Here is a 24,732-nt window from a genome sequence, read left to right as displayed (position 1 = left end):
AAAAAAAAAAAAAAGAGGTAGATACAACTAGTTATGGATAAAGATACCAAGGCAGCCCAAAACCTAGAGCCAATTTAACCCATGATTGCATGTTCTGATTATAAAGTCTGTCCATGTGACTCCTCTTGTCACTGAATTCAAGAAATCCTAAAGGATTATATTTTTGAATTGATTTGACTTCCTCTACTGAAGAATTTCCCCTTCAAATAACCTGCTTTATCTCTCTTCTGAATAAACCCTGCACAATCTGACAATAAGCAGTATTTAATTTCCAAACAGGTTCAGGATGTCTTGCAGCAGATGCACTGAGTTAGAATATGATCATTTGTCTTATGTGCCTTATCCTGAACATAGTTGTCAAGGCCATGGGCACACAATATATGTAATATAACAGTGATAATTTTTATGATTATGCTTATATGCAACATAAAAGCCATATCAATGCAATATGATATAATTATGCTAGTAACGACTCAATATGAGAAAGCCAACATTTAATAAACAAAGCACATAATATCATATACGTATTCAATTTTTTTTTGGTAAATAATATTCGCATTCATAAAAGGGGGGAGAAAAAAAACAAAGAAAAAAACATTTTTTTTTCATGAAATGTCAAATAATTGACATAATATAAGGCATGACGACGCCAAGACATCCAAGGCAGTTGCCTTTCTCGCATCAAAGAAGACGTGCTGTCGCCTTGGACCCATGATAGCGCCTGGAACGCCAAGGCGGCCTAGGGGACACGTTGATGACTATAATTGTAAATTGTAATTATAAAATTACTTATATTCCCTTAGAATTTACACTTCATGACTTAGGGGGGAAGAAATAACATAAAAATGGCTCAAGTGCTGCCTGTTCCTTTGTAGCACTACAATGGAAAGTCTAGTTGTGGAATGGCTGTAGCTTTATTGTGCTTGTTACAGTCATATGTTGAATATTCTGAAGCAAAATATCTGAGACTCCAAATAAAAGTTTTAGTTAATCCAGAATCTTTTAACAAAAGGTTATGGTGGCTTAACAGAATCATGCCTCTTCAATTAATAGCAGACCTGGTTTCATAATGAGATTGTATTAAAAACATAGGCACTTGTTGAAGTTAGATTCCTAGGCTTGCATCCCTTGCTTGGTTGATGTCTGCATCAAATCCAGGCTACATGTTTGCATTCAACAACAGCAACAACCATATTTGTGAAGCAAGCTGACCTGTTGATTTAAGGTTATTCACCTTAGGAAATAACCCAAGATAATACGTAACTCCAAACCAAACTCAGATTTAAGTTTCCAGATCTGGTCTCCAAGAAGAACTACTCAGATTAGAGAAAATAGGTTGAAATAAGAGAAAATTGATAACTCACAGACCAAAGCTCAGATGTGGCTCAAACTTGGGTCGGGTGTGGTTAGGAACACCTTCAATCAGTCCACCAAATTTGGCTGGAATCCGCCAAGTAGTTTGGAAACCAACCGCAACCCAGAGCTGGACAGAAATTACGGTTTCAGAATTTGGGAGGTGTTTGGTTGGAGGAATGATTGGGCTGTCAGAGTGATAAGCCCTCTTTATTTATAATTAGTGAAAGATAGGTACAAGCTAATAAGCCCCTATGGACAGAAATACCCTTATGCCCCTGTGGACAGAAATATCCTTATACCCATATTACAACACTCCCCCTCAAGTTAGTGCATAAATATTACAAATGCCCAACTTGCACACAATGGGATGAAACACCTTGCTAACTAATCTTTTAGTAAAATCATCAGTAAGTTGGTCACCCGATTTGACGAAAAGAATACAAATCAACCCTTGATCCAACTTTTCCATGATGAAGTGATTGGTCAATCTCCACATGCTTGGCACGATCATGCTGAACCAGGTTGTGAGCAATGCTAATGGCAGATTTTCTGTTACAACATAACATCATAGGCAAGGGAACAAGAAGGTCCAAATCTTTCATGAGACCTTGGAGCCACATCAGCTCACAAATACCATAGGACATGGCATGAAACTCTGCTTCAGCACTGGAGCGAGCAACAACAGCCTGCTTGTTGCTCTTCCAAGTAACTAAATTACCCCAACAAAAGTGCCATAACCTGTGGTAGAACGTGGATCATCTAGAGAACAAGCCCAATCAACATTAGTGAAAGCTTCCACTCAAATATGACCATGAGAAGAAAAAAGTATTCCCTTTCCTGGGGCAGACTTTAAATAACATAAGATCCAATGCACAACCTCTGACCGTGTGGAATATGGATCATGCATAAACAGACTCACGAGGCTCACACTGGAGGCAATATATGGACGAGTATGAAATAAATAACAAAGCTTACCAACCGAGCGTTTTTATTGTCCTTTATCCACTGGATCACCGTTCTTACTGGAAAGATGAACATTTTCCTTGGGAGGAGTTATTGCAGGCTTGCAACCTAGCATCCCAGTTTTAGACAAAAGATCAAGTATTTCCTCTGATATAGGAAAATGCTCTTACTTGAACGAGCAACCTCAATGCCAAGGAAGTGGTGTAGCTTACCTAGGTCCTTGATCTGAACTCCCGACCTAGGTCAGTCTTTAGGCGAGAAATTTCCTCCATATCATTCCTTGTGACAACAATGTCACCAACAGTGATCTTTTATTAACATGGACTTTGAGGCAATTGCTGTACTTGTTTGGGAGTGAAAATGCAATAAAGTGACTATTTTGTGCTCAAATATGAAGTGCAGTTGAGATAAGTAACTTTTGAATGCAGAAATTACTGTGAACCTGTGGTGCGAAAAGGCATGAGTTGCAACTCTCTTTTAATATGTTCTGCTTTAACTTCTTACATTATTTTATGAGACTGGTTTGTTTTCTGTGCCAATCCATGCCTTATGTATTACTAGTGGTTCAATTATTTTTATTTACATAAATCACATGTTGTTTCTGTTGCTAACTCCCCTCTCAATAAAGCAATCTGTTGGTTGTTCAATCTTATTTTCACTTACAATTGAGGACATCCTAAGTTGATGCTTGACAGGTAGAAAAAAGAGAAAAAATGTCAAAAATTCGAGAAGAGCTAGCTGTTCAAAAGGCAATGGAAACAGAACTGAATAAAACAATCCATATTACAGGTCTTATTTCTTTTATTAATCTGTGAGTAATCTTGAATTTTATGTTGATGCACTTTAAGGAAGCGAGAGAACTCACTTATTATGGTTCTATTTCTCTTGTAGAGGAAACAATGAGAGCTAAGCAAATGCTTGCTACAATGTCTCATGAGATAAGGTCTCCTCTCTCTGGGGTTGTTAGCATGGCTGAGATTCTTGCCAATACAAAGCTAGATAATGAGCAACGACAGTTACTGGATGTCATGATTTCATCTGGGGATTTGGTCCTGCAACTTATTAATGACATACTTGACCTTTCCAAGGTCGAATCAGGTCTGAGATTCACCCTTATTTTGAAAGCCTTATTTTATAGAATGCTCATTTGTATGATTGGATATAAGCATGTACATTTGGTATAGATCCCTTTCCTCTTGTCAACTTCGCTCACTCTACTTAGGATTCTTTGGGTAAAAAAGACATTGAGTGCTTGCTCTTGCCAACATAATGATCTAGTTCAGAAGAACAAGAAAGCAAGCAAACGAACCAGACCATCAAACTGGACCAAGAATGGACTGATATATGTAATTTTAAGTGTCTAATGGGTTGTATGGGCCATGGGCTTTATATTTTTGGGTTTTACTTTTGTAATGGGCCAATTAAGTAGGTGCTATCTCCTAGCATTTTATTCTACTTTTGGCAGGGTTTCTGTTAGGAGTTCAAGTGCTGTCATTGACCAAGTTTCAAATCACTGTTTATATTCCATTTCCCCTAACTTTCTAAGTTTTGGTTTTGCTACTTATTAATTCTATGATAGTGAGGTAACACCCTATGCAGCTGTTGAATGAAGACAAGATTTTGATATTTTGTTCATCACCTCAATATGTAGTTTTGACTAAGCTTAGGGTTGGGTTCCATACATGTTGGGCCTTGCTGTGAGTTCAGATCGTACTTTGTTACTGGTTTGTGTCTGGCCCTGAGATTCTGGTTATTCTTGGTATCCTTGTCACTAGTAATAGGTGATTAGGATAAGTTGAGAAGAGAAGATTCAGAGAATGATTCGTCTTGTCTAGAGTGACAGAGGCCGTTCATTTATAGTGTGGATAACGGATTACAAATTAGGTATGCTAACTAAGGCTGAGTCGTAGTACAATCATAGCCTACATACAATGAATTTCGGCAGTTTACATAACCCTTATCCTTATCACTCCTCAGGTTGGTGCATAGATGCCCAACTTGAATACAATTGGTTCTTTGAGGTGGTGAATGGGATGCAGATTGTGCCTTGTTGAAGCTTATCCTTGATGAAATGTCTATCGACCTCAATGTGCTTAGCTCTGTCATGTTGGACTCTGTTATGAGCAATACTGATTACTTCCTTATTATCACTGTAGAGCCTCATTGGTCCTTCAGATTTCACTCCTAGATCACCAAGTAACATTTTGAGCCCAAGTAAGCTCATAGACACCCTGTGCCATTGCCTGGTATTTTGCTTCTGCACTAGATCTGGACACTATTGGTTTCTTCTTGCTTCGACATGTAACTAGATTTCCTCCAAGAAATGTAAAAGACATTGAAGTTGAGCGGCAATAATCAAAGGAGCTGGATCGGTAAAGGTTTCCAGCTTCAAATTGCTATTGTTGGAAGACAAAATACCCTTTGTTGGTGCGGATTTGAAGTACCTCAGAATTCGATATACTGCCTTGAGATGAGTAGTCTTTGGATCATAAAGAAAACAGCTAAAACTCTTACAACATATGCAATGTCTGGCCGGGTATGGGAGAGGTATATCATTCTTCCTACAAGATGCTGATATCTCTCCTTACCTAGCAAATCTCCCCCTTAACAGCTAAGTTGATTATTAACCTCAGTAGGAGAATCCGCAGGCTGACATCCGAGCATACCTGTCTCACTGAGGAGATCTGGGACATACTTTCTTTGGGAAATGAAGATATCCTTGCTAGATCAGGCCACTTCAATCCCTAAGAAGTATTTTTGAGGGGTCCTAAATTCTTGGTTTCAAACTCCGTGGCCAACTGAGTTTCAACATAGAGATCTCTGCATCATCATTGTCTATTATTACTATATTGCCAACATAGACGATTAGAGCGTTAACTTTTCCATCCTTGTGTTTGACAAACAGTGTGTGACTAACATGACTTTGTTTGTAGCCAAACTTCTGCATAGAATTGGCCAAATCAAGTCTGAGGTGACTGTTGTAGACCATAGAGAGATTTCCATAACCTACACACCTTATCAAGCATAGATGATGATGTAAAGCTTGGAAGGATATCCGTGTATACCTCTTCTTTAAGATCACCATCAAGGAAAATATTTTTACATCCAGTATTTGAAGATTCCATCCCAGAACTGCAGCATATGATAGCAATGCTCGAAGATAATTTATTTTTGCAACAGGGGCAAATGTGTCCTGATAGTCAGTGCCATAGGTCTGTGTTAAACCCTTCGCAACCAGCCTTTCCTTTTATCTCTCAATAAATCCATCTACCTTGTGCTTTACATTGAACACCCATTTACATCCTACTAGTTTCTTCCCTTCAGGGCAGGGGACAAGCTCCCAGGTTTCATTTTTCTTCAAGGCCTGCATTTCCTCTACCATAACATCCTTCCATTTATTGTCTATGATAGCTTCTTTCCAGCCCTGCAGGATGGACATAAAGGAGAAAAAGGAAACAAAGGCACGATAGGAAGGAGATAATGATTCATAGGAGACAAAGTTAGAAGTAGGGTGTTGGGCACAGGTTTTGACTCCCTTTCTATCAACAATAGGTTTATCATCATCTGATGAATAAGAAATATCATTACCTGATGTCTATGATGAAGGAGCTAGATTAGGTAGCTTAGATGGCCACGGTAGATTGGAGATAGGTTTTTCTTTCTTCTGAGACTAAGTGAGTAGATCCCTTTATTCCAATAGAGCCGGTGGAATGTTAGGTTTATCCTCCGTTCCACTAGCAACTTGAATAATGTTTATCCTTTTCCCTCGAATTTGAACAATGTCAATAACTAGAGGGCTAGGAGAAATCTCATTGGAAGGAATCTCTTCCTCTACACTCTCCCCTGATGAATGACTAGTAATAAGACTTAGTTTCATGAAGAGTCACATCCATGGTAATGAGGAGTTTGTGGGAAGGGGGATGATAACATTTGTAACCCTTTAGAGAAGCATGGTACCCAAGAAAGATACATCAGCGAGCTCTGGGATCCAATTTGTATCGAGAGGGAGAGGAATGACCACAAAGCAACACAACCGAGTTCTCGGGGAGGAAGATGAGAGGCAAGGGAGGGGTTTGGAAGTAGACTCGCTGGGGTTTTAAAGTCAAGGATATTGGAAGGGACCTAGGTGATAAAGAAAGCACCGACAAGAATATCATCACCCCACAAAATTTAGGAACATAGATGGTAAACATTAAGGACTAGGTGACTTCAAAAGGATATCAATTCTTTTGTTCCAGAATCCCATTTTGTTCAAGGGTACAAACACAAGAGGTTTGGGATAGGATACCATGTTAGTAAAGATACGGAAGGATTTGGCCATCAATATATTCCGCCCCATTATCACTCCGTATGATCTGAACCTGGGCATTGAATTGAGTCTAGATCATAGTATGAAAGGATCGAAAAAGGCAAAAAGCTTTGCACTTTGTTTGGAGAAGATAAACCCAAGTTGGATATGTACGGTTATCAATAAGGGAGATAAACCATTTGAACCCACCTCGACTAACATTCCGAGAAGGACCCCTTTTTTTTTTTTTGGTTCTTGTTATTCATCCAAAAAATAAAGAAAAAAAGTGAACCTAGTGTGCTTCAAGAGTTCATAAATATCACAAATGAATTTGTCCATGGTACAATGCCTTATTAATGACGGAAAAAAAAAAAATACTTAAAACATAAAAAAAAGGATGACCTAGATGGCAATGCCATTGATGCATACGAGTAAGAGCACATTTTGCTTGAAGAGAGTGAGTAGACACCATAGTTTTCATGGTGCCAAGGTGAACCAAGGCGGTGGAGGGTTGTCTATATGCTTACGCCTACGCGACCAAATGCCCAGGTGTTTTTTTTATTTCCCTTCTTTTTTAACATTATTTAGTATGCTACATATACCTTATATCATAAAAAATCAACATTAAGCCACATTAAGTCATAAAAAATCAATAATAAGCCACATCAAGTCATAGAAAATCAATACTAAGTCACATCAAGTCATCAAAAATCAACATTTAGAGAAATGTTCTTATTCTCTAATAAGTTTAACTGGTCAAATGATTTGATTTCTACATTAGACTTTTTATATTAGATAGATCAAAACGCCAACTTACCAATAATTGTAAGATTAATTAAATTCTGAGTTGTAATGTCAAAGTTATATTCAATCAAACTTATTTTAAAATGTGCCAATGCTGTTAAACTCGCCCAAATGAAAATAATTTTATGGACATAAAAAAATAAATTATTTTCTGCACTTTTGGTTTTTGGTAATGTTTTACCATGATAAGAATTATGAAATTTTCTGAAAGAAAAACCTTTGCATATGAAAATTGAAAATTGCCCCCACAACCACAAATCCAATTTTTGTTTTTGGACTGGGGGGTTTGGCTTTTTATCCTTTTGGAATTTGTTTTTGAAGCTATTTTTATTGGATTCAAATAAGGGGTATTTTCTTATTTATGAATAGTACAACAACAACCACCATAACCTTATCCCGACTAAATGGGGTCGGCTACATGGATCCGATGTGGAAATTAAAAATAAAGAAGCCTAAAAGAGAGGTTAAAATGAAGAAAACTTGAGATAAGAGAATAAGGTAAAGTAGTAGAGAAAGACGCATAATGGGAATCCCTTATAAGGGGTTGGCACACGAGTCCTTGTCCTCCACAAAACTCTATCCGAAGTCATATAGGATCGAAGCCTACCCTATGCATATCTTTCCGAACCACTTCGTCAATAGTCATCCTAGGCCTAACCTTACCTTTTCTGGCTCCCTCCAAATGAATCTGGTCACTCTTCCTTACTGGGGCATCTATAGGTCTCCGTTGAACATGGCCATACCACTTCAACCGGATCTCACGGAGCTTGTCCTAGATTGGTGCAACCCCCAAATCGTTTCTAACAATCATTCCTTACCCTATCTCTCCTGGTCTTCCAGCACAACCCTCTCAACATTCTCATCTCCGCTACACTTAGTTTATTCAAAGTACTCTTATTGACTGCCTAACATTCCACTCCATATGTCATAGCTGGTCGCCTAGACCTGCTATGTACTCTTATGTAAATGAACTTAAATGATATAACGCATAAATAAGTGCCAAAACCAGAAGGCGACAATCGCCTAGATGCCAAGGTGGCGCCGTTGCCATTGCTAGTGTACTACCTTGACAACTATGGTTGAGACTGGAGGAGGTGTAGTCGTGAGATCTAGACCCAAATAATACATCCCATCTCATACCCTACCATATCCAATCGTTGCCCCTAAAACACAGGTGCAGTAGAAGTGAACGCAATAGATAAGGTCAATAGTTAGACGATAAGAAAGTAAATTGGCACACTAATTAGGTACATGGAGAGTGATGATAAGAAGATGGTAGGAAAGGAAGAAACAAAACCTTTACCAGAAATTACAGATAAGGAGCCATTAGCATCTCAGACCTTATCCTTACCTGTGCATGGGAGATAGGTAAGAAATATGTTTGAGGAGCTGGTCGTAGGATTGGAATCCCCAGATTCAAGTAGCCAAGAGGGATTAGAATGAGAGGTAGCAAGAAATATACCTAATTGGGCTAGATGAGAAGCAGGTGAAGCATAGTTATCAAGGTGACGCTTGGGCGACAAGGCATCACCTTGTTGGTGTCGCCTTTATTTTTGCCTTCCTCCCTTGCCTTGGGTCACCTTACGCCTTGATAAACTTGAGGTGAAGTGGAAGATGCCATGGTAGGGGTGTTGTACCAAGCTATGGAATTTTACATTGGGGAGCAACCATATGTTCCAAAGATAATGGAGAGGTAGTAGCAGAGGATGATCCGTCATTTGTCTTAGAGAGATGACCTTGAGGTCGAGAAGATCCTTGTTTCCCACCATGCCCCCTTTAAGGAGACCATGGAGCTTCCAACAGCTGGCCAGGACATCCACAATAGTTACACTTAACTAAGTCTTTTGTAGGAGGACCAGTTTTAGTGGCGGAACCAGGATAGTCCAAAGTCTGTGAAACCTGAGTAGTAACAAGTGCCGATCGAGTAGGGATAGCAGAGGGCATCATAAGAGAGCGCTTCCGATTCTTATGTTGAACCATATTACAAGCCTGGTGCAGTGTAAGGAATGTATCTCTGCCAAGATTCTGAACATGGATTTGATTATACTCCGGATTCAGTCCAGTAAGGAAGTCATAGACCCTTCCCATTTCATGTCCCTTTCTGAATGTTGCAAGCTTGAAGCATCAACAATGCAAGCCATGGCAATAGGTTGATAAAAATCTAACTGCTACCTCAAAGTATTAAGGGTGGAATAATATGCGAAAAGAGATAAATCCTTCTGGGTAGTCTCATGGACCTGACGACGAATCTCATAAATCTGGGCATGGTTTCTTGACTGAGCATACATGCGCTTAACATCCTCCCATCAGTCCTTTGCAGAGTTCAAAAGGACAAGGTTGGGACTGATAGATGGTTCTATAGAGTTTAGTAGGAATGACATTATAAGAGCATCATTAGCCAATCAATTATTTTTTGCAGTTGCCCTTGGTTAGCATACCAATGAGGTGCCTCGGAAAACGATTACCATAAATAGTAAGGAGGCAAACCCGTGACTGGGCAAGGTACTTGGTCCCATTCAACTTAGTGGGCCTTTACTGGAAGATGGGCGATGATGACGGGTTTCAAGATGACTCAAATCACTACCCCTAGTACTGTTAGAGATATTAGTTTTGTTGCTCTAAGGGTAGTTTAGTAGCTTTTCATGTTATGTTTTATTTTTCCCTCTTTCCCTCCTTAGGGAGGTATGTGTAATTACCTATAAATATGTTAATAAAGTAATATATTTGGTGTTAGTGAGATTTTACTCACAACATACCATTCCACACTACCATCGCCTCCTCTCCTTTTCCCTCTGCTACTTCTTCTCCTCCAACTCTCATCTCATTGTTTTTCCCCATCCAATTATTCTACGTATCAGAGCTGTAAATTGTCTCCTCTCTTCTTCTCTTCTCTTTAGAACTCTAGGTTACAAAGGCGTTCCAAGGAAAGGGACTTCTATGTGAGAAGATTGAAGAAACCTTGAGAGAGGCATACGAGGAGACCGTGGAGACACCAAAGGGAGTTTTCCTTTGAAGAAAGAGACACTTGAAGGTTGCAATAATCAAAACCAGGCCTAGGGAAAGCAAATTTGGGTAGAATGTGTACTCCTTACCTTGTATGTGATCCTTTCCCTATAAATGTCTAATGATAGTGGACTTGGGGCCCTCTTTGGAGATATTTGAACCAGTGCATCGAGTGGTTCTACTCATGCCACCCCTGTGGCTTTTGATAATCCAAATACTCAAATTTCTATTGTGAAGTTGGACAACACAAATTATTTGGATTGAGCTTATTCTGTGGAGCTTTCCTTGCAGAGTAGGGGAAAGCTCGGGTATGTTACAGGTACGGGGTACCATTAAGGCTCTTAACCCAAATGACCCGACATATCCAAAATGGGAGACTAAAAACTCCATTTTTATGACATGACTGATTTTTTCTATGAAACCTGAGATTGGGAGAAGGTTTATGAGGAAAGAGACTGCCAAGGATGGGACAATGTTATTAAAACTTTTGGTCATGTGGGTGACTCGGCCAAAGTTTATCAACTACTCTAAAAGGCTATTGCCATAAAGCAAGGGGATGGGACCATTTTTGAGTACTACAACACTGTAATTAGTCTCTGGGAGGAGTATGATCACTATAGGAACCTTCAACTGTCCAATCCTGAAGATGAAGCTAAGGTTTATCGAACACTTGAAAAAGAACGTGTTCTTATCTTGCTTGGTGGTTTGAATCTCGAGTATAAGCCAATCCAGATACAAATCTTGGGCCGGTCTCCTCTTCCATCCCTTGATGAAGTGTGTATCTATTTGCAGAGTGAGGAGACCAGGCGGGTGGCCATGGAACCTCCCCTCTTGAGCTGTCTGCTCTTACTACTAACTCTCAAAGAGATTGGCGTGGTGGTGGCCGAGGTCAATGGCCACCTTGTGGAGATAACAGACGATGTGATTATTGTGGAAAATTTGGGCACACCAAAGAGAGATGTTGGGTTCTTTATGGTGGTCCTCCTGGTATGCGTGGTGGATTTAGTGGTGCTCGTGGTGGACATAGAGGGGGAGCTAGAGCCCACATTATTCAGGCTGAGACTGATACTATAGGGTCTACTTTTAGCATACAGGCAGAGCACAATTCCCTTCCTAGGGAGGACATTACAGCATTCGGGTCATGTCATAACTGGGGGGCTCATCATCTTCTTCAGTTACAGTTCAGACTCCTCAGCTTCAATCTTGCAGGTTTCCTCATTTGATCCTTCCACAACTCCTTGGGTTATTGATTCTGGTGTTAAGGATCGTATGATTGGTACGTCCCATTATTATGATTCATACTCTATTTGTTCCGGTAAAGATAAGGTCAGGGTCATCGATGGCTCCCTTTCCTCCATTTCTGGAACATGTAGCATTCCTATTACTTCTCCCATTTCACTTGATTTTGTTCTTCATGTTCCTAACCTTGCCACTGATCTCTTATCTTTGAGTCACCTGACAAAATCCTTAAACTGTTCTGTCACCTTTTTTCCTTCTCATTATCTCTTTCAGGATTTGGTGATGAAGAGAATTATTGGCAGTGGGCGTGAAGGAGAAAGGGATCTACCTAAATCACCTTTTTTGGCTATAGCTCAGTCCTGTGTGTGGACATATTGATAGCAGTTCTGTGGATTCTATGATGTTGTGGGACCAACGTTTATGACATCCATCTTTTGTTGTTATGAGGAAACAATTGCCTCATTTATTTACTTCTTTTCTTAATTCCCATGTCTTTAATTGTGAACCATATATTTTTGCCAAACATTGTTGTTGTTCTTATCCTTATCATTGTAATAGATCTACTGTTCCTTTTCACATTATGCACTCTGATGTTTGGGGGCCTTCTACTACTACTTCTTTACTTGGTTTTCACTACTTTATTTCATTTGTTGATGATTTTTCCTGTGCTACTTGGACTAATCTGATGAAGTATAAGAGAGATGTGTATAATTCCTTTAAAATTTGTTTATCATATGATATGTACATAGTTTGACACCAAAATTAAAATTGTTCGTTCTGACAGAGTGGGGAGTATATGTATGGTGGTTTTCAAGACTTTTTTACGGATAATGGAATTATTCATCAGCTAGCTTGTGTTGACGCACCATAACAAAATGGGGTAGTTGAGAGGAAAAACTGCCATCTAATGGAATCATGGAAGTTAGTAAGGGTCTTCTCTTTGGCATGCATGTTCCTAAAACTTTTTGGTATGATGCTTTCCTTACTGCTACTTTTTTGATCAACCGTGTGCCAAGTGCCAACAAAACGTTTTGGCTCCAAAACTCCCTTGGACACCTTGTCTCCTTAGTCTTCTTCTTTCTCTCTTCCCCCCAAAGTGTTTAGGAGTATCTGTTATGTCCATGTTAATAAGTCTTCTCGGACTAAACTGGACCCCAAGGCTCTTAAGTGTATCTTTCTTGGCTCTTCTTCCATTACCAAGGGTTACAAGTGCTATCATCCTTCTTCCAGACAAAGGCTTCTCTCCAAGGATGTCAATTTCTTTGAGTTTGCACCTTTTTTTGCACCTCACCAGCATCCTTTTCAAGGGGAGAATAATGAGAGTGAAAAGGCTACTGATGAAATCCATTTTCTTTCCCCATTGCCTATGTCTCCATTTATGTTTGACATTGGGAAACACAAAGAGGTAGATATTTTTGATGTTGGTGATCATTCAAGAGTGGTTTAGTTTTAGGTAATGAAAAGGTAGACATTCTGTACACAAGGAGGAACAAGAAGACCTGCCAAGAGTCCTCTTTGAATCCAAATCCTAAGTTCACCCTCCTCAGTCAGGTAATATCTTTACTTCCTCATCAGAGTTAGATCTTCCTATTGCTATTAGGAAGGGAAAGAGAGCTTGTACTAATCCTATATCCCACTTTGATTCCTATGACTCTCTTCCCTACTGGTGTTGCATTTACTATTTCTCTCTCATCTATTTCTATTCCCAAGAGTGTTTCTGAAGCTATGTCTGACCCTAAGTGGAAGCAGGCCATGACTGAGGAAATGATGGCCCTCGAGACAAATTGTACCTGGAAATTGGTTGACCTAAGGGGGAGAACTCTAGTTGGATGCAGGTGGGTCTACACAATCAAGTACCGGTCAGATGGTACTATTGAAAGGTACAAGGCAAGGCTGGTGGCAAAAGGGTTCAGTCAAGTGTATGAGATTCACTATCAGGAGACATTTGCTCGTGTGGCTAAGCATAACACCATAAGGGTCCTTTTATCTCTTGCAGCAAATAAGGATTGTCCATTGTATCAATTAGATATGAAGAATGCCTTCCTACATGGCGACTTAGAAGAGGTGTATATGCAAACTTCTCCCGGCTTTAAGTTCCCTTCAATTGCAGGAAAGGTGTCTTCTAAAGAAGGCTCTATATGGTCTTAAAAAATCTCCAAAGGCCTGGCTTGAAAGGTTCAGATAGGCCATTCTAAAGAATGGCTATTCCCAAAGTCAGGGCATAAATATATGCCAAAGGAAGTTTATCCTAGACCTATTGAAAGAAACAAGAATGTTAGGCTACAAACCTGCAAGTTCTCCTATTAAGAAGAATCATAAGCTGGGGGAAGATGTTGGCCCTTCTCTTATTGATGCAGGGAAATATCAGAGGCTAGTTGGGAAGGTTGTCTATGTGTCCTTAACTCGTCCAGACATTACTTATGCAGTGGGGGTGGTGAGTTAGTTTATGCATGCTCCCAAGAGTAGGCACTTGGATGCGGTTTATTGCATTCGTCGGTACTTGAAGTCCTCTTAAAGAAAATGACTACTTTTTGTCAAGCATAACCACATGAGGATAAAATGCTTCACTAATGCAGATTGGACTAGCTCAATCTCTAACAGGAGATCTACATCAGGCTATTATACATTTGTAGGTGGAAATCTAGTCACATAGCCGAGCAAAAAACAACCTGTGGTGGCTCGGTCTAGTTCAGAAGCAGAATTTAGAGCTATAGCTCATGGAGTGTGTGAGCTTCACTAAGGGTAGTTTAGTAACTTGTAATGTTATGTTTTATTTTTCCCTTTTTCTCTCTGTAGGGAGGTATGCGAAATTCCCTGTAAATATGTTTGTGAAGTAATATATTTGGTGTTAGTGAGATTTTACTCACAACATACCATTCCACACTACCATCGCCTCCTCTCCTTCTCCCTCTTCTACTTCTTCTTCTTCTCCTCCAACTCTCATCTTATTTTTCTTCCCCATCCGCATACTTTAACTAGTACCTCCTATGGAACTGCTAGTAATTCTGTCATAGAGCTGAGAGAAGAAACACAACGAGGAATGGAAGATGAGAAGTACCTCACAATGAGAACAACTAAACAACACACAATAATATGGTGCCAAAAAAAAAAGGGTAAGGGTCCTTAGTTTTGGTAGAAGAGGCTAGCAGGGTTAGTAGGGCTATAATGAGGCACGTCAGGGAGCAATAAGGGCAGTAGGGCTTTAGGCGAGGCCGGCAAGGACCAAGGGAGTTTGATGAGGGAAACAGAGGCCATGCGAGGCCAGATGGATGGAGTTGGCAGAGTCTCGGTAGGGCCTTGGTGGAGCTGGCAGGGGCCAAGCGTGGCCAGGAAGGGCTCAAGCAAGTCAGTAAGGACCAGGTAGGGCCAGGTGGAGCTGGCATAGGCCAGACGGGGCTTAGGTAGAGCTGGTAGGAGCCAGGCAAGGCTCAACGAGGCACAACGAGGTGGCACGGGCCTTGGAGGGGCTGTGGCCTAGGCCAATAACGTGGAAGTCATATGGGGTCTCCCTTGGTGGTGAGCAGTGATTTAATCCTTTTTTGTCGGCGGAAAAATAAAAAGATAATCAATGTATTGGGCTCTGGTACCAAGTTGAGAAGAGAGGATTCAAAGAATAATTTGGCTTATTTAGAGTGACATAGGCTGTTCTTATTTATAGTATGGATACTGGATTACATGGAAGGTATGCTAGCTAAGGTTGGGTCATAGTACGATCACAGTCCAAAGCCCACATACAATGAATCTAGACAATCTATGTAGCCCTTATCCTTAGCAGGATGTCATCATTTTCATATCAGAGCTATGAAGGGACAACAGAGCCACTATTTTGATGGGATGGTAACATGAAGAACTGATTTGTTATGACTACATAACTTGTCCGTTTTTCCAAGATGGGGAGAATTGTTGCTGTTTAGAAGAACAAGAAAGCTAGTAACAAGCCAGAACATCAAACTGGACCGAGAATGGACTAAAATTTGTAGTTTTGAGAGTGTCCAATGGGTTATATGGGCCATGGGATTTATATTTTTGGGTTTACTATTGTAATGTGCCAATTCTATAAGCCCAAATAGTAGAGATTTAAGTCCTATACGGGATTAAGTTATTAGTTTCTATTTTCTGTTTCTTAGTGATTAAAAATATTGGGTTTCTATCCGTTGAGTTCCTATTACCTTATAAGTTTTATTAAGTTTCTATTTTGTTAAATCTCTCCATTAGCGAAGGAGAGTTTCTATTTTTGTAACAAGGCAATTTATTAATGAAGGAGGTAGTTCTTAGTCTCCCATGATTTTGACAGAAAGACTATGGGCGCTTTGTGCTTCTGTGTTCTTGTGAGAGATGACCACTGCTGTGAGAGGCAGCCTGGATGGGAAGCCTTTGTGAAGAGAGGTGGGAGACCTTATAAAGTTGGTGGAGACCAACATATCTTTCTGTTTCAGTCCTTGTTCTTAAGGTGGTGAAATCTATTCCATCTGTGATTCTGTTCTCTTCTATTGTGACCTGCTTGAGGTGCTACTGGACTGGAGAATATTAGTTTCTGTTTCACTTTCCAACTCCCTTTTTTTTGGCTAACGACTGGTATTCAGGCCTTTGGCCTGACTAGTCCCACGGGCCCTTTCCAACTCCGTTTACCGAATTAGTAACTGCTATTTCCTAGCTTTCAAATATGGTTTTGCAGGTTTTCTGTTAGAAGTTCAAGAGCTGTCATTGACCAAGTTTCAGATCACTGTTGATATTCTGTTTCCCCTAACTTTCTGATTCTGGTTTTGTTACTAATTCTGTAATAGTGACATAACTCTCCCTATCCAGATGTTGTATGAAGATCAGATTTGATAATTTGTTCATCACATCAGTAGGGAGTTTCCCATCTGATTAGGCTGCTGTGAGTTACAGATCGTACTTTATTTCTGGTTTATTTCTGGCTGTGATTCTGGTTATTCTTGGTTATCATTGTCACTAGCTATAAGTGATTAGGATACCATCACATATTTATATACATGGATATCTGATAGCTTATTAATGGACCCATATTGATCAATTCAAAAGGATCGATTCCAAGATCAATTTAATAACTGCATAAATTCAGAATGTGAGAAAGAGCTAGCTAGTAGCTCTCTTTCAAGTTTTTGTTATTGGGTTCGAATATGGCTTAATGTGAAGCTGCCGCCAATGAACTGTCTTTAGTTATGATTAGAGGACATCTATTTCAGGGTCTCGAATTTTCTTATCAGTTTAGTTATTCCTACGATGCTTCTATAACCAGATTTCTTAAATCCAGATGGATAGAAGTCTTCAAAATTGGCTCTAACTACTTGTTTACTCTTAGTTGGTGCTTTAACTAGGATTCTTACTTTTGCTTGTCTGTGTTTCCTCTAGGTGCAATGAAGTTAGAAGCTACAAAATTCCGGCCAAGAGAGGTTGTAAAACATGTACTCCAGACTGCAGCAGCTTCATTGCAAAAGATGTTGACCTTGGAAGGACATGTAGCAGATGATGTTCCTGTGGAAGTGAGAGATCTTACCTTCTTTCTCTTTTTCTCTCTCTCTCTCTCTCTATGTATAATGTATATATATATATATATATATATACACACACAACACACACATACTATGGATAGCTATTTTTATGTTTTGTATTTCTACTGCATGCTCTTCTTTTTGTGTGATCCATATTTGGTAGATGGGTAAGTATCAATGGTTTGATCATGTAGGTACTAAGAAACTATGTTCACGAAGCAAAAATATTAGTGTGGGGATGTGACATAATATTCTATAATGAGGGTATGGATATGATTAGATTGATAGTAACACATACATGACTTTCACAGTTCAACTAATGAATAGTCAATCAGATCAAGTGCTCAACATGAATAGAAATTAAAAGTCATTGTATCCCAATAGTGCTTCATAAACAATTGTTAGTTGACTCCAGTGTCTTGGTACCCTTATGTAAAAGGATGTGAAGATCTATCCTGTAGATGATATCATGATTAATTTCTTAGTTTGAGCCATGTTCATGTTTTCGGCCCTAAGTAATTTGGATATGGCCATGGTTTCAAAACTCGGCATTGAATTGGTCGAATTGGCGAATTCGAATCAGACTCAGGCATTCAGCAGGTCCCGATCCTGAGTTTGTGTGATTCTTGGGTTTACAGGTGGATCAAGTGATCCGTGATCCTATTTGAATCGGCTTGATTCACTTGATTCCTGCAACTTAAATTGTTTTGTTTCCCCTACCTCTGAGGAACTGGACCTAGGCTTTCCAGGCAAGAGCAATCATTGTCGTTGCAGATATCTTCTCCACACTACCTTTTACTCCAACCACATGGTTAAAGTATGGCCTATTGCATATGTTAGGCCTAATCTAAGTGTGCTTTTGGATACTAAATGTCTCCTCTAAGTTCTATTGACAAGCCGATTCTACAATGGAAAGGGCAATTGTGAATAATTTTAAATTGTTAGGGAAAATTTCATTTCTTTAAAACTACTTAACTAGTATTTGAGAGATTAAAATCTACTTCAAGGTTTTTATTGTAATTGGTGTTAGGAAGACTTAGGAAATACATTATTATGATATTTGGTTGTAAAGTAAATCTTTTTTAACCCGTAGTTTAGAATCCGCATCTCTCATCTCAACATTTATAGTTGGTTTGAAGTTTAAACTCCTCTCTCAAAAATCTAGTAAAATCAAAAAGTTGGTGGAACTGTGAAATCTAGTCCTATGTATATGATGAAAATAAAACATGTGCTCTATGTCAACTAACATGGTTTTTGTTTGGGAAAAGTAGAGTGCACCTTGGTATTTCTGTATTGAATCAAAGAAGTTACTTTTGCTTCCGTAAACCACTCTAGGCCAAAGGCTAGTCTCACCTAACTCTGCCACTTTGATTCAACCGTAAATATCCATCCCAAAAGCTGAACCTGTTGGGTGGAGGGACTCGCAGGTATATGAGGAGACGGAAGGCCTCAGGAGTAGCCGATGTGGGACTAGTCTCCCAACAATCCCCATCACATGTAAGTAGGACAGAACTGTGTACATGTGCATGGATGAAAGGAGGAAGGTCTAGAGACACCTGTAGCAGGACTGGAGAAAAACTGATCTGATACCATGTCAAATCCCAATAGCTCAAATTATTAGGTGGAGGGATTCACAGGTATATGAGGGTATTCCACAAGAAATACTGGTTCACATATAAAATCAACTGGGATGTGGAATCAGACAACCACATCATTTCCAGCTATGTCCAAGGTCAGTAACTATTATAATGAACTGGTCAAAGTCCTGCTGTTGCTCTGCTTGTCTATGGTTTCTCAGCTACTTACTTGTTGAACCTAATAGGCAATCAACTCCGCTACCCAGCTGAGCTACCAAACCATTTAGCACTTATATAACATCGAGGTTGTATAAAATATATAACTTTGAGTGAAAATATATATATATATATATATCTCAATATTATAACGATTGTGGCAAAGCACATTGTCTGCGGTACCGATTTTGATGTAGTTCACTTGTTCAATTTGATCTGAATTTTTTGTATCACATTGATTTTCCTAAGTGATACACTTGTTAATCATGCTGAGCCTCATAAGATATTTTTTCTAACATTTAAGCATGTAATACTTTGATGATGCGTGTTCGTTCCACTTATTCCTAGTATTTGTTCCTCAACTAGAACATACATCCTTCAAATATAAATGTGCATTTTATTCATAATCAGAGTTATGTGTTTTCTGACACATTTCTTGTTGCATTAACATTTTAGGTTATTGGTGATGTTCTGAGGATTCGGCAAATTCTCACCAACTTGATCAGGTGTGAACTTTGAGCAGAGCTCATGATTCTCAGTAGAATATTTTTGTTGATATAATATATATATATATATATATTTTTTGATATGTAAAAAAGTATTGAACTATTTGATTCTTGAATGCAAAAAATAAGTTTACTTTACACAAACAGGATATCTGTCACATTCTTCTTCTCTAGATAGAATTACATATATTTCCTTGAACAACACTTGATTCAGCATAACAAAGTGTGTGTATATATATAACGGATCAACTTCTGGGGATGAGATCATCTTAAACTCGACTACTAATTTTTCTTATTGTTTAATAAAGAAGAACTTGTCTCTTTTGAAACCATTAATAGCAAAAGAAAGAAGTTATTTCTTTTTTTTCTTGGGCCAACAATGGGTATCTGGGACTTTGGCCTGACTAGTCCCGAGGGCCCATACTGACCCCACAACCGTATGGACCGGGTCCTCCGGGGTTGAATGAGAACCATTCAACTTTCACCGAAAGTAGTGAAGAGTACTAAACCCCCCCTGAGTGAGTGGCTCCAAGGAGATAAGAGGAGTCGAACTCAGAACCACACGCTTCTTGAGGCGAAGGTCCCTTGCCAACTTGGCAACCACCTTGGGGTTAAAGAAGTTATTTCTTTTATTTGTTCTATTTGTAGAGTGATCGGCCTTCTTTCCTTTTTTTCTCTGTGTGTACCTTCTGAAGCTGGTTAAGTGAGAGAACGTGTTTTCCTCAATATGACTTGTTTACATGGAATGAGAGCTTAATTGCTTCAAAGGCCTGTGTAACTGCTTTAACCTATTATCTGTTTTTGCAATCTGCATGCATGGTTCTGCATCCTGCACTGTCAAATAGGGAAAGAAATGCAACTATTATGAGCTTCTGGATAGAGGTTGCCTCTGCGCATTGATTCTAAACCTTTCTGTTACTTCCAAGAGACTCATAAAATTTCTGAGATCTTTTAAAGGATAAGAAGGATTTGCTTGGAACCTGAAGAAGCAGTCAAGAAGGTTTCTTCCAGATGGGGGGCATGTTATGGCAGATCTTCACTGTCCACCTTATTGGGTACTTTCTGTATCAGCCACATGCATAATTCCCCTCTCTGTGTCAGTCTCATTTATCAAATTTTTTTCCCAATGATCGACGATTAGCAGGGTCTGAATATTATTAAATTTTCTTCAAATTTTTTTTTTTTAAAACTTAAGTCCTTTGCCCTAAAAAAAAATAGTGCATCTGAAATGAGGATATTGATATGGATGAGTGTAAAACTAGAAAATTATAAAATAAGGAAATAAGGAATGAAAAAATTAGAGTTGATTTAGGAGTAGCTCTAGTACATGATAAGTTGAGAAAAAGTTGTTTGAGGTGGTATGGACAAGTGTAACAGCAGCCTTTGAATGCTCCAGTAAGGGATAATGATATAATTCAGATTGGAGAAACTAAAAGAGCCAGGGGTAGTCCTAAAATGAATTTAGGTGAAGTGGGGAGGAAAGACATGAATAGCTTAGGACTAATAATAAGTATGGCTTTGAATAGAGTTGATTGCAGAATGATGTAGCTAACCCCATTTAGTTGGGTTAAGGTTTAGTTGAGTCCCTTGCCATCTTGGAGAGAGAAATTAAAGTTAAACTTGTCATGTAGATAGGTAATGGTGTGAGGACATCAGGAACCAGTTTTTTGGCTTTTGGATGCCACTTTTCAGAATCATGTTGCATTTATAACCTTGCCTGTATTATATGTTCTTTTCCCCACATTTCCTTGTGGAAATATAACGAGACTTTCATTCCTTTCAATTCTTAGTTAAACTCAACTCAGAAAACCCTTGTGCTTTATTCTTGATATTGACTACATGAATCTTGTCCTGCCATTCAATCTATTTAGGGTCATATCATTCATTAGATTATTAAGTTCTGTGTCTTTTCCCACTCCCTCAACCGACATCCTCTTTGCCTTACTAATGCAGTTAAGGAGGTTAGTGTTCACGTGAACAATGGTACTGTTCACTTGAACAGTGGTTTGGGCCCACATAGCAGCTTTCGTGGGAGTTATTTCAGAAATAGTTGTTGCCTTGCGTGGCGATAGTTTCTAGAAGATCTTGTGGGCCCCATTGGGGATATTGAGTGGAGGAACATCCTATCTTTATGCTTCTATAATTTAGTTTCTATTTTCAATAATTTCCTTTTCCTTATAATTGTTTTTTTTTTGGTGAATAAATAATTGGATTAAGAGGACGAATATACAGGTGTTTTTATTTTTTTGGGATTCTATTTCTTTCACTTTCTATTTTGTAAAGGGGGTGGGGATCTAGATTGGTTTTGGCAGGATGGCTTATGCATGAAGAGTCCATTTGATGGAGAACCCTTAGGGAAGAGAGGGGAAATCAAAGTAGAGAGGGGGAAAAACGGAGAATCACACTCAACACATTCATTCAATAATCAAATCACTCTCTAAATCTTCAATCGATTACAGCCAATATATAGGAAAATAGGAACATGAAATTAGAAACTTAACTGAAATGGAAACTAGCCTAAACTAGGAAACAACTATAAAAAGGAAACCAAAGCAAGGAAGTAAATCCTACTACTACGTTCAAGTCTGGAAAATAAAAGCATGAAATAAAATACTAAGTAAACTACTAATTTTATTTCCAACCCTTGTTGGACCAAAGCCCTGGGCTGGACTGGTTTTTCTTGGCTCTTGGCTTCCAAAGCCGGTCATGCTGGTCCAACCAAGAAAGGGCAGCCGTATCTGCATCAACTCTCCTCCTCTGAAAAGAACTTGACTCCGTCGAGTTAGGGAAAGGACCGAGCAGACCGTCTGAAGGAATACGCTGAATGAGGAACAATCCCACCATCTTCTTGAGCTTAATTTCAGAGAGATCTTTGGCAGGATGAAACTTCATAGTCTTGTTGGCATGCTTGAAGGCATAGGTATTGGCATAGCCACAATGCTGTACTTTCTTATCAAACAACCAAGGTCGACCAAGAAGGATATGACACACCTTCAAAGGGAGGACATCACATTGGACTGTATCCTTAAATCCACCAATAGAATATGTGACCAAGCACTTATCCGTGATTTTGAGATTAGTGTTGTTCACCCAAGCAACCTTGTAAGGATTAGGATGTGGTTCTGTATTCAATCCCAGCTTACGAACAGCGTCTTCAGAGACAACATTAGTGCAACTGCCTCCATCAATGACCAAGGTTAGCAACTGATCATTGCACTTCACACGAGTCTGAAAAATACTACTGCGGCGCCAATCTTCATTGTCAGTGGCCTTCTGAGTGGTCAACACATGACGAATGACATAAAAAGGATGTTGGTCTTCGTCACTGAGAGTGTCACTGACTTCACCTGTTGCACGCTCTTCTCTTAAATCAACTGTGTCAGAATCAAGTTGCTCTTCGGGAATATATGGTATAGGAGAATCCTTATCAATAAAAGCAACCAAACGGCTGGGACATTGAGCATTGATATGTCCAAATCGATGGCATGAGTAGCACCGAACTGTAAATTTTGAAGAATCAGAAGGTTTATCTGAACCACACCGAGGGGGTGAGTATGGGCGAGTAGGCCGTGAAGATGACATTTCAGAAACATGACGAGGTGGAGAATACGGCCGACTAGATCGTGAATAGGCCATAGATGTAGCACTAGCCTGTGGTTTGCTAGATGACCTCTCTTGAGTAGAAGACTGTTGCAAAACGGAACTAGCACCTCGAGAAAAAGTATCTGCAAAATTTCTCTGGTTGTATGGGCGTTTCAGACTTTCCTCAACCTGATATGCTACTTGTACGGCGTCTTCCATGGTAGGTAGTCGACTAGATGCAAGGGCAGCACTAAGTTGAGGGTGCAAACCATTGCAAAATTGGGCCACTGATACTTCTTCATCCCACTCAAATTCAGAACGAGTGGCCAAATAATAAAATCTAGCAACATACTCTTCAATAGTCAAATTCTCTTGTTTCAACTGTGCAAACCTGAGATGCATGCGTTGCTTGTAATCAGAAGGCAAGAATCGTCGATTCATGATTTCATACATTTCAGCCCAAGTAGTGACCAAACAATGCCTCGGGTTCGGTTCTGTTGTTGTTGCTTGATCCACCAGACTCGGGCCGTGCCTTTCAGTTTGGCCTCTGCAAATAGGATCTTTCGAGCCTCAGTCAACCCGTACCATCTGAAGAATGTATCTAAACTGTGAATCCAGTCAAGGTACAATTCTGGATTATTGTCTCCATAAAAATCAAGGACATCCAATTTTGCTGCTCGTTCTGCTCCATCATCATGTCTACCAGTCCCATATGGTGGTGGAGGTGGTGGTGGTGATGGTGGTAGTGTTACTGACGGATCCTGTGGAGTGGTATTGGAAGAATCCCCAGATTGAATGGGACTCTTTTTTATCCGCTGTCACCAAACGATCAATAGAAACTTGCATAGATCCCATGGAAACTTGCATAGATTCTACCATTGTTTTTAGGGTTGTGACCATGTTAGTGAGAGCATCAAATTTTTTATCAGTTTCTCCTTTATAAGAATTCAGCTGTTGAACTTCACTATTGGCTACCATGGTGATGATTACAAAATAGCACTCAAGAATATATGGTAGACTAGTAAATAACTTTTTTCTTTTCTTTTCTTTCTTTTTTTTTTTTTTTTTGGAAGGGCAGAATTGCAATTACTTGAGATTCAATTAAACCGCAAAGGATATCAAGTGTGGGGCAGGGATCTAAATGTAAATAAAAAAAAATGAGGGATAGAAGGAATTAATAGAGAAAAGAGGGGTAATGTGGAAAAATGAAAAAATAAAATAAAAAGGAGACTCAATGGAAGGGTACCATCACCGACAGAGATGGAGGAAGTAGGAGTGTCCAGAGGCGAAACCAGCGAAGCGGTTCGTAGGCCTGGTTGAGGGGAACCGACGTGAGGAGGAATGAACCCCGAGAGCCGATGGTGACGAAGGAGGTCTTCACTGCTTGGAAGGACTAGATCAACAGGTATGTTTCTGGTTTCTCTCTCATTTTGACTTTCCTTCTTCGTGACTTCCCTTTTTGCTTTTTTTTTTTTTTTTTTTTTTTTTCCTTTGCTGTCGGACACAGAAAGAGGAGGCGGTGGCTGCTGTCGGAAGGGAAAAGAAGTGAAAAGAGGAGGCGGTGGGATTTTTCTGGTTGGGAATCGAAGTGAGGAGAAAAAAAGGGAGGCTTTGGGATTTTTTTTTTTTTTTTTTGGCTGTCGGACAAAGAAAGAGGGTTTTTTTTTCTCTTTTTTTTTTTTTTT

At 39.4% G+C, this 24,732-nt stretch overlaps 1 protein-coding gene across 2 annotated transcripts in view; it reads left to right on the top strand.

Moving 5' to 3' along the window:
* The window catches only part of LOC122090182 (histidine kinase 5-like), a 44,017-nt gene that overhangs the window by 9,694 nt on the left and 9,591 nt on the right, over positions 1 to 24,732 (top strand). For both annotated transcript variants that reach the window (XM_042660030.1, XM_042660031.1), the window contains exons 5-8: positions 3,015 to 3,108; positions 3,211 to 3,417; positions 17,027 to 17,157; positions 19,416 to 19,465. In XM_042660030.1, the coding sequence (XP_042515964.1) occupies positions 3,015 to 3,108; positions 3,211 to 3,417; positions 17,027 to 17,157; positions 19,416 to 19,465 (482 nt within the window). The remainder of the gene's footprint in view (positions 1 to 3,014; positions 3,109 to 3,210; positions 3,418 to 17,026; positions 17,158 to 19,415; positions 19,466 to 24,732) is intronic.

Source organism: Macadamia integrifolia, chromosome 9 (assembly GCF_013358625.1).
Source record: "Macadamia integrifolia cultivar HAES 741 chromosome 9, SCU_Mint_v3, whole genome shotgun sequence".
In the NCBI taxonomy this organism is placed as follows: domain Eukaryota; kingdom Viridiplantae; phylum Streptophyta; class Magnoliopsida; order Proteales; family Proteaceae; genus Macadamia; species Macadamia integrifolia.
Note: the sequence above shows the minus strand (reverse complement) of the source record. Positions and strands in the feature narration are given on the sequence as shown.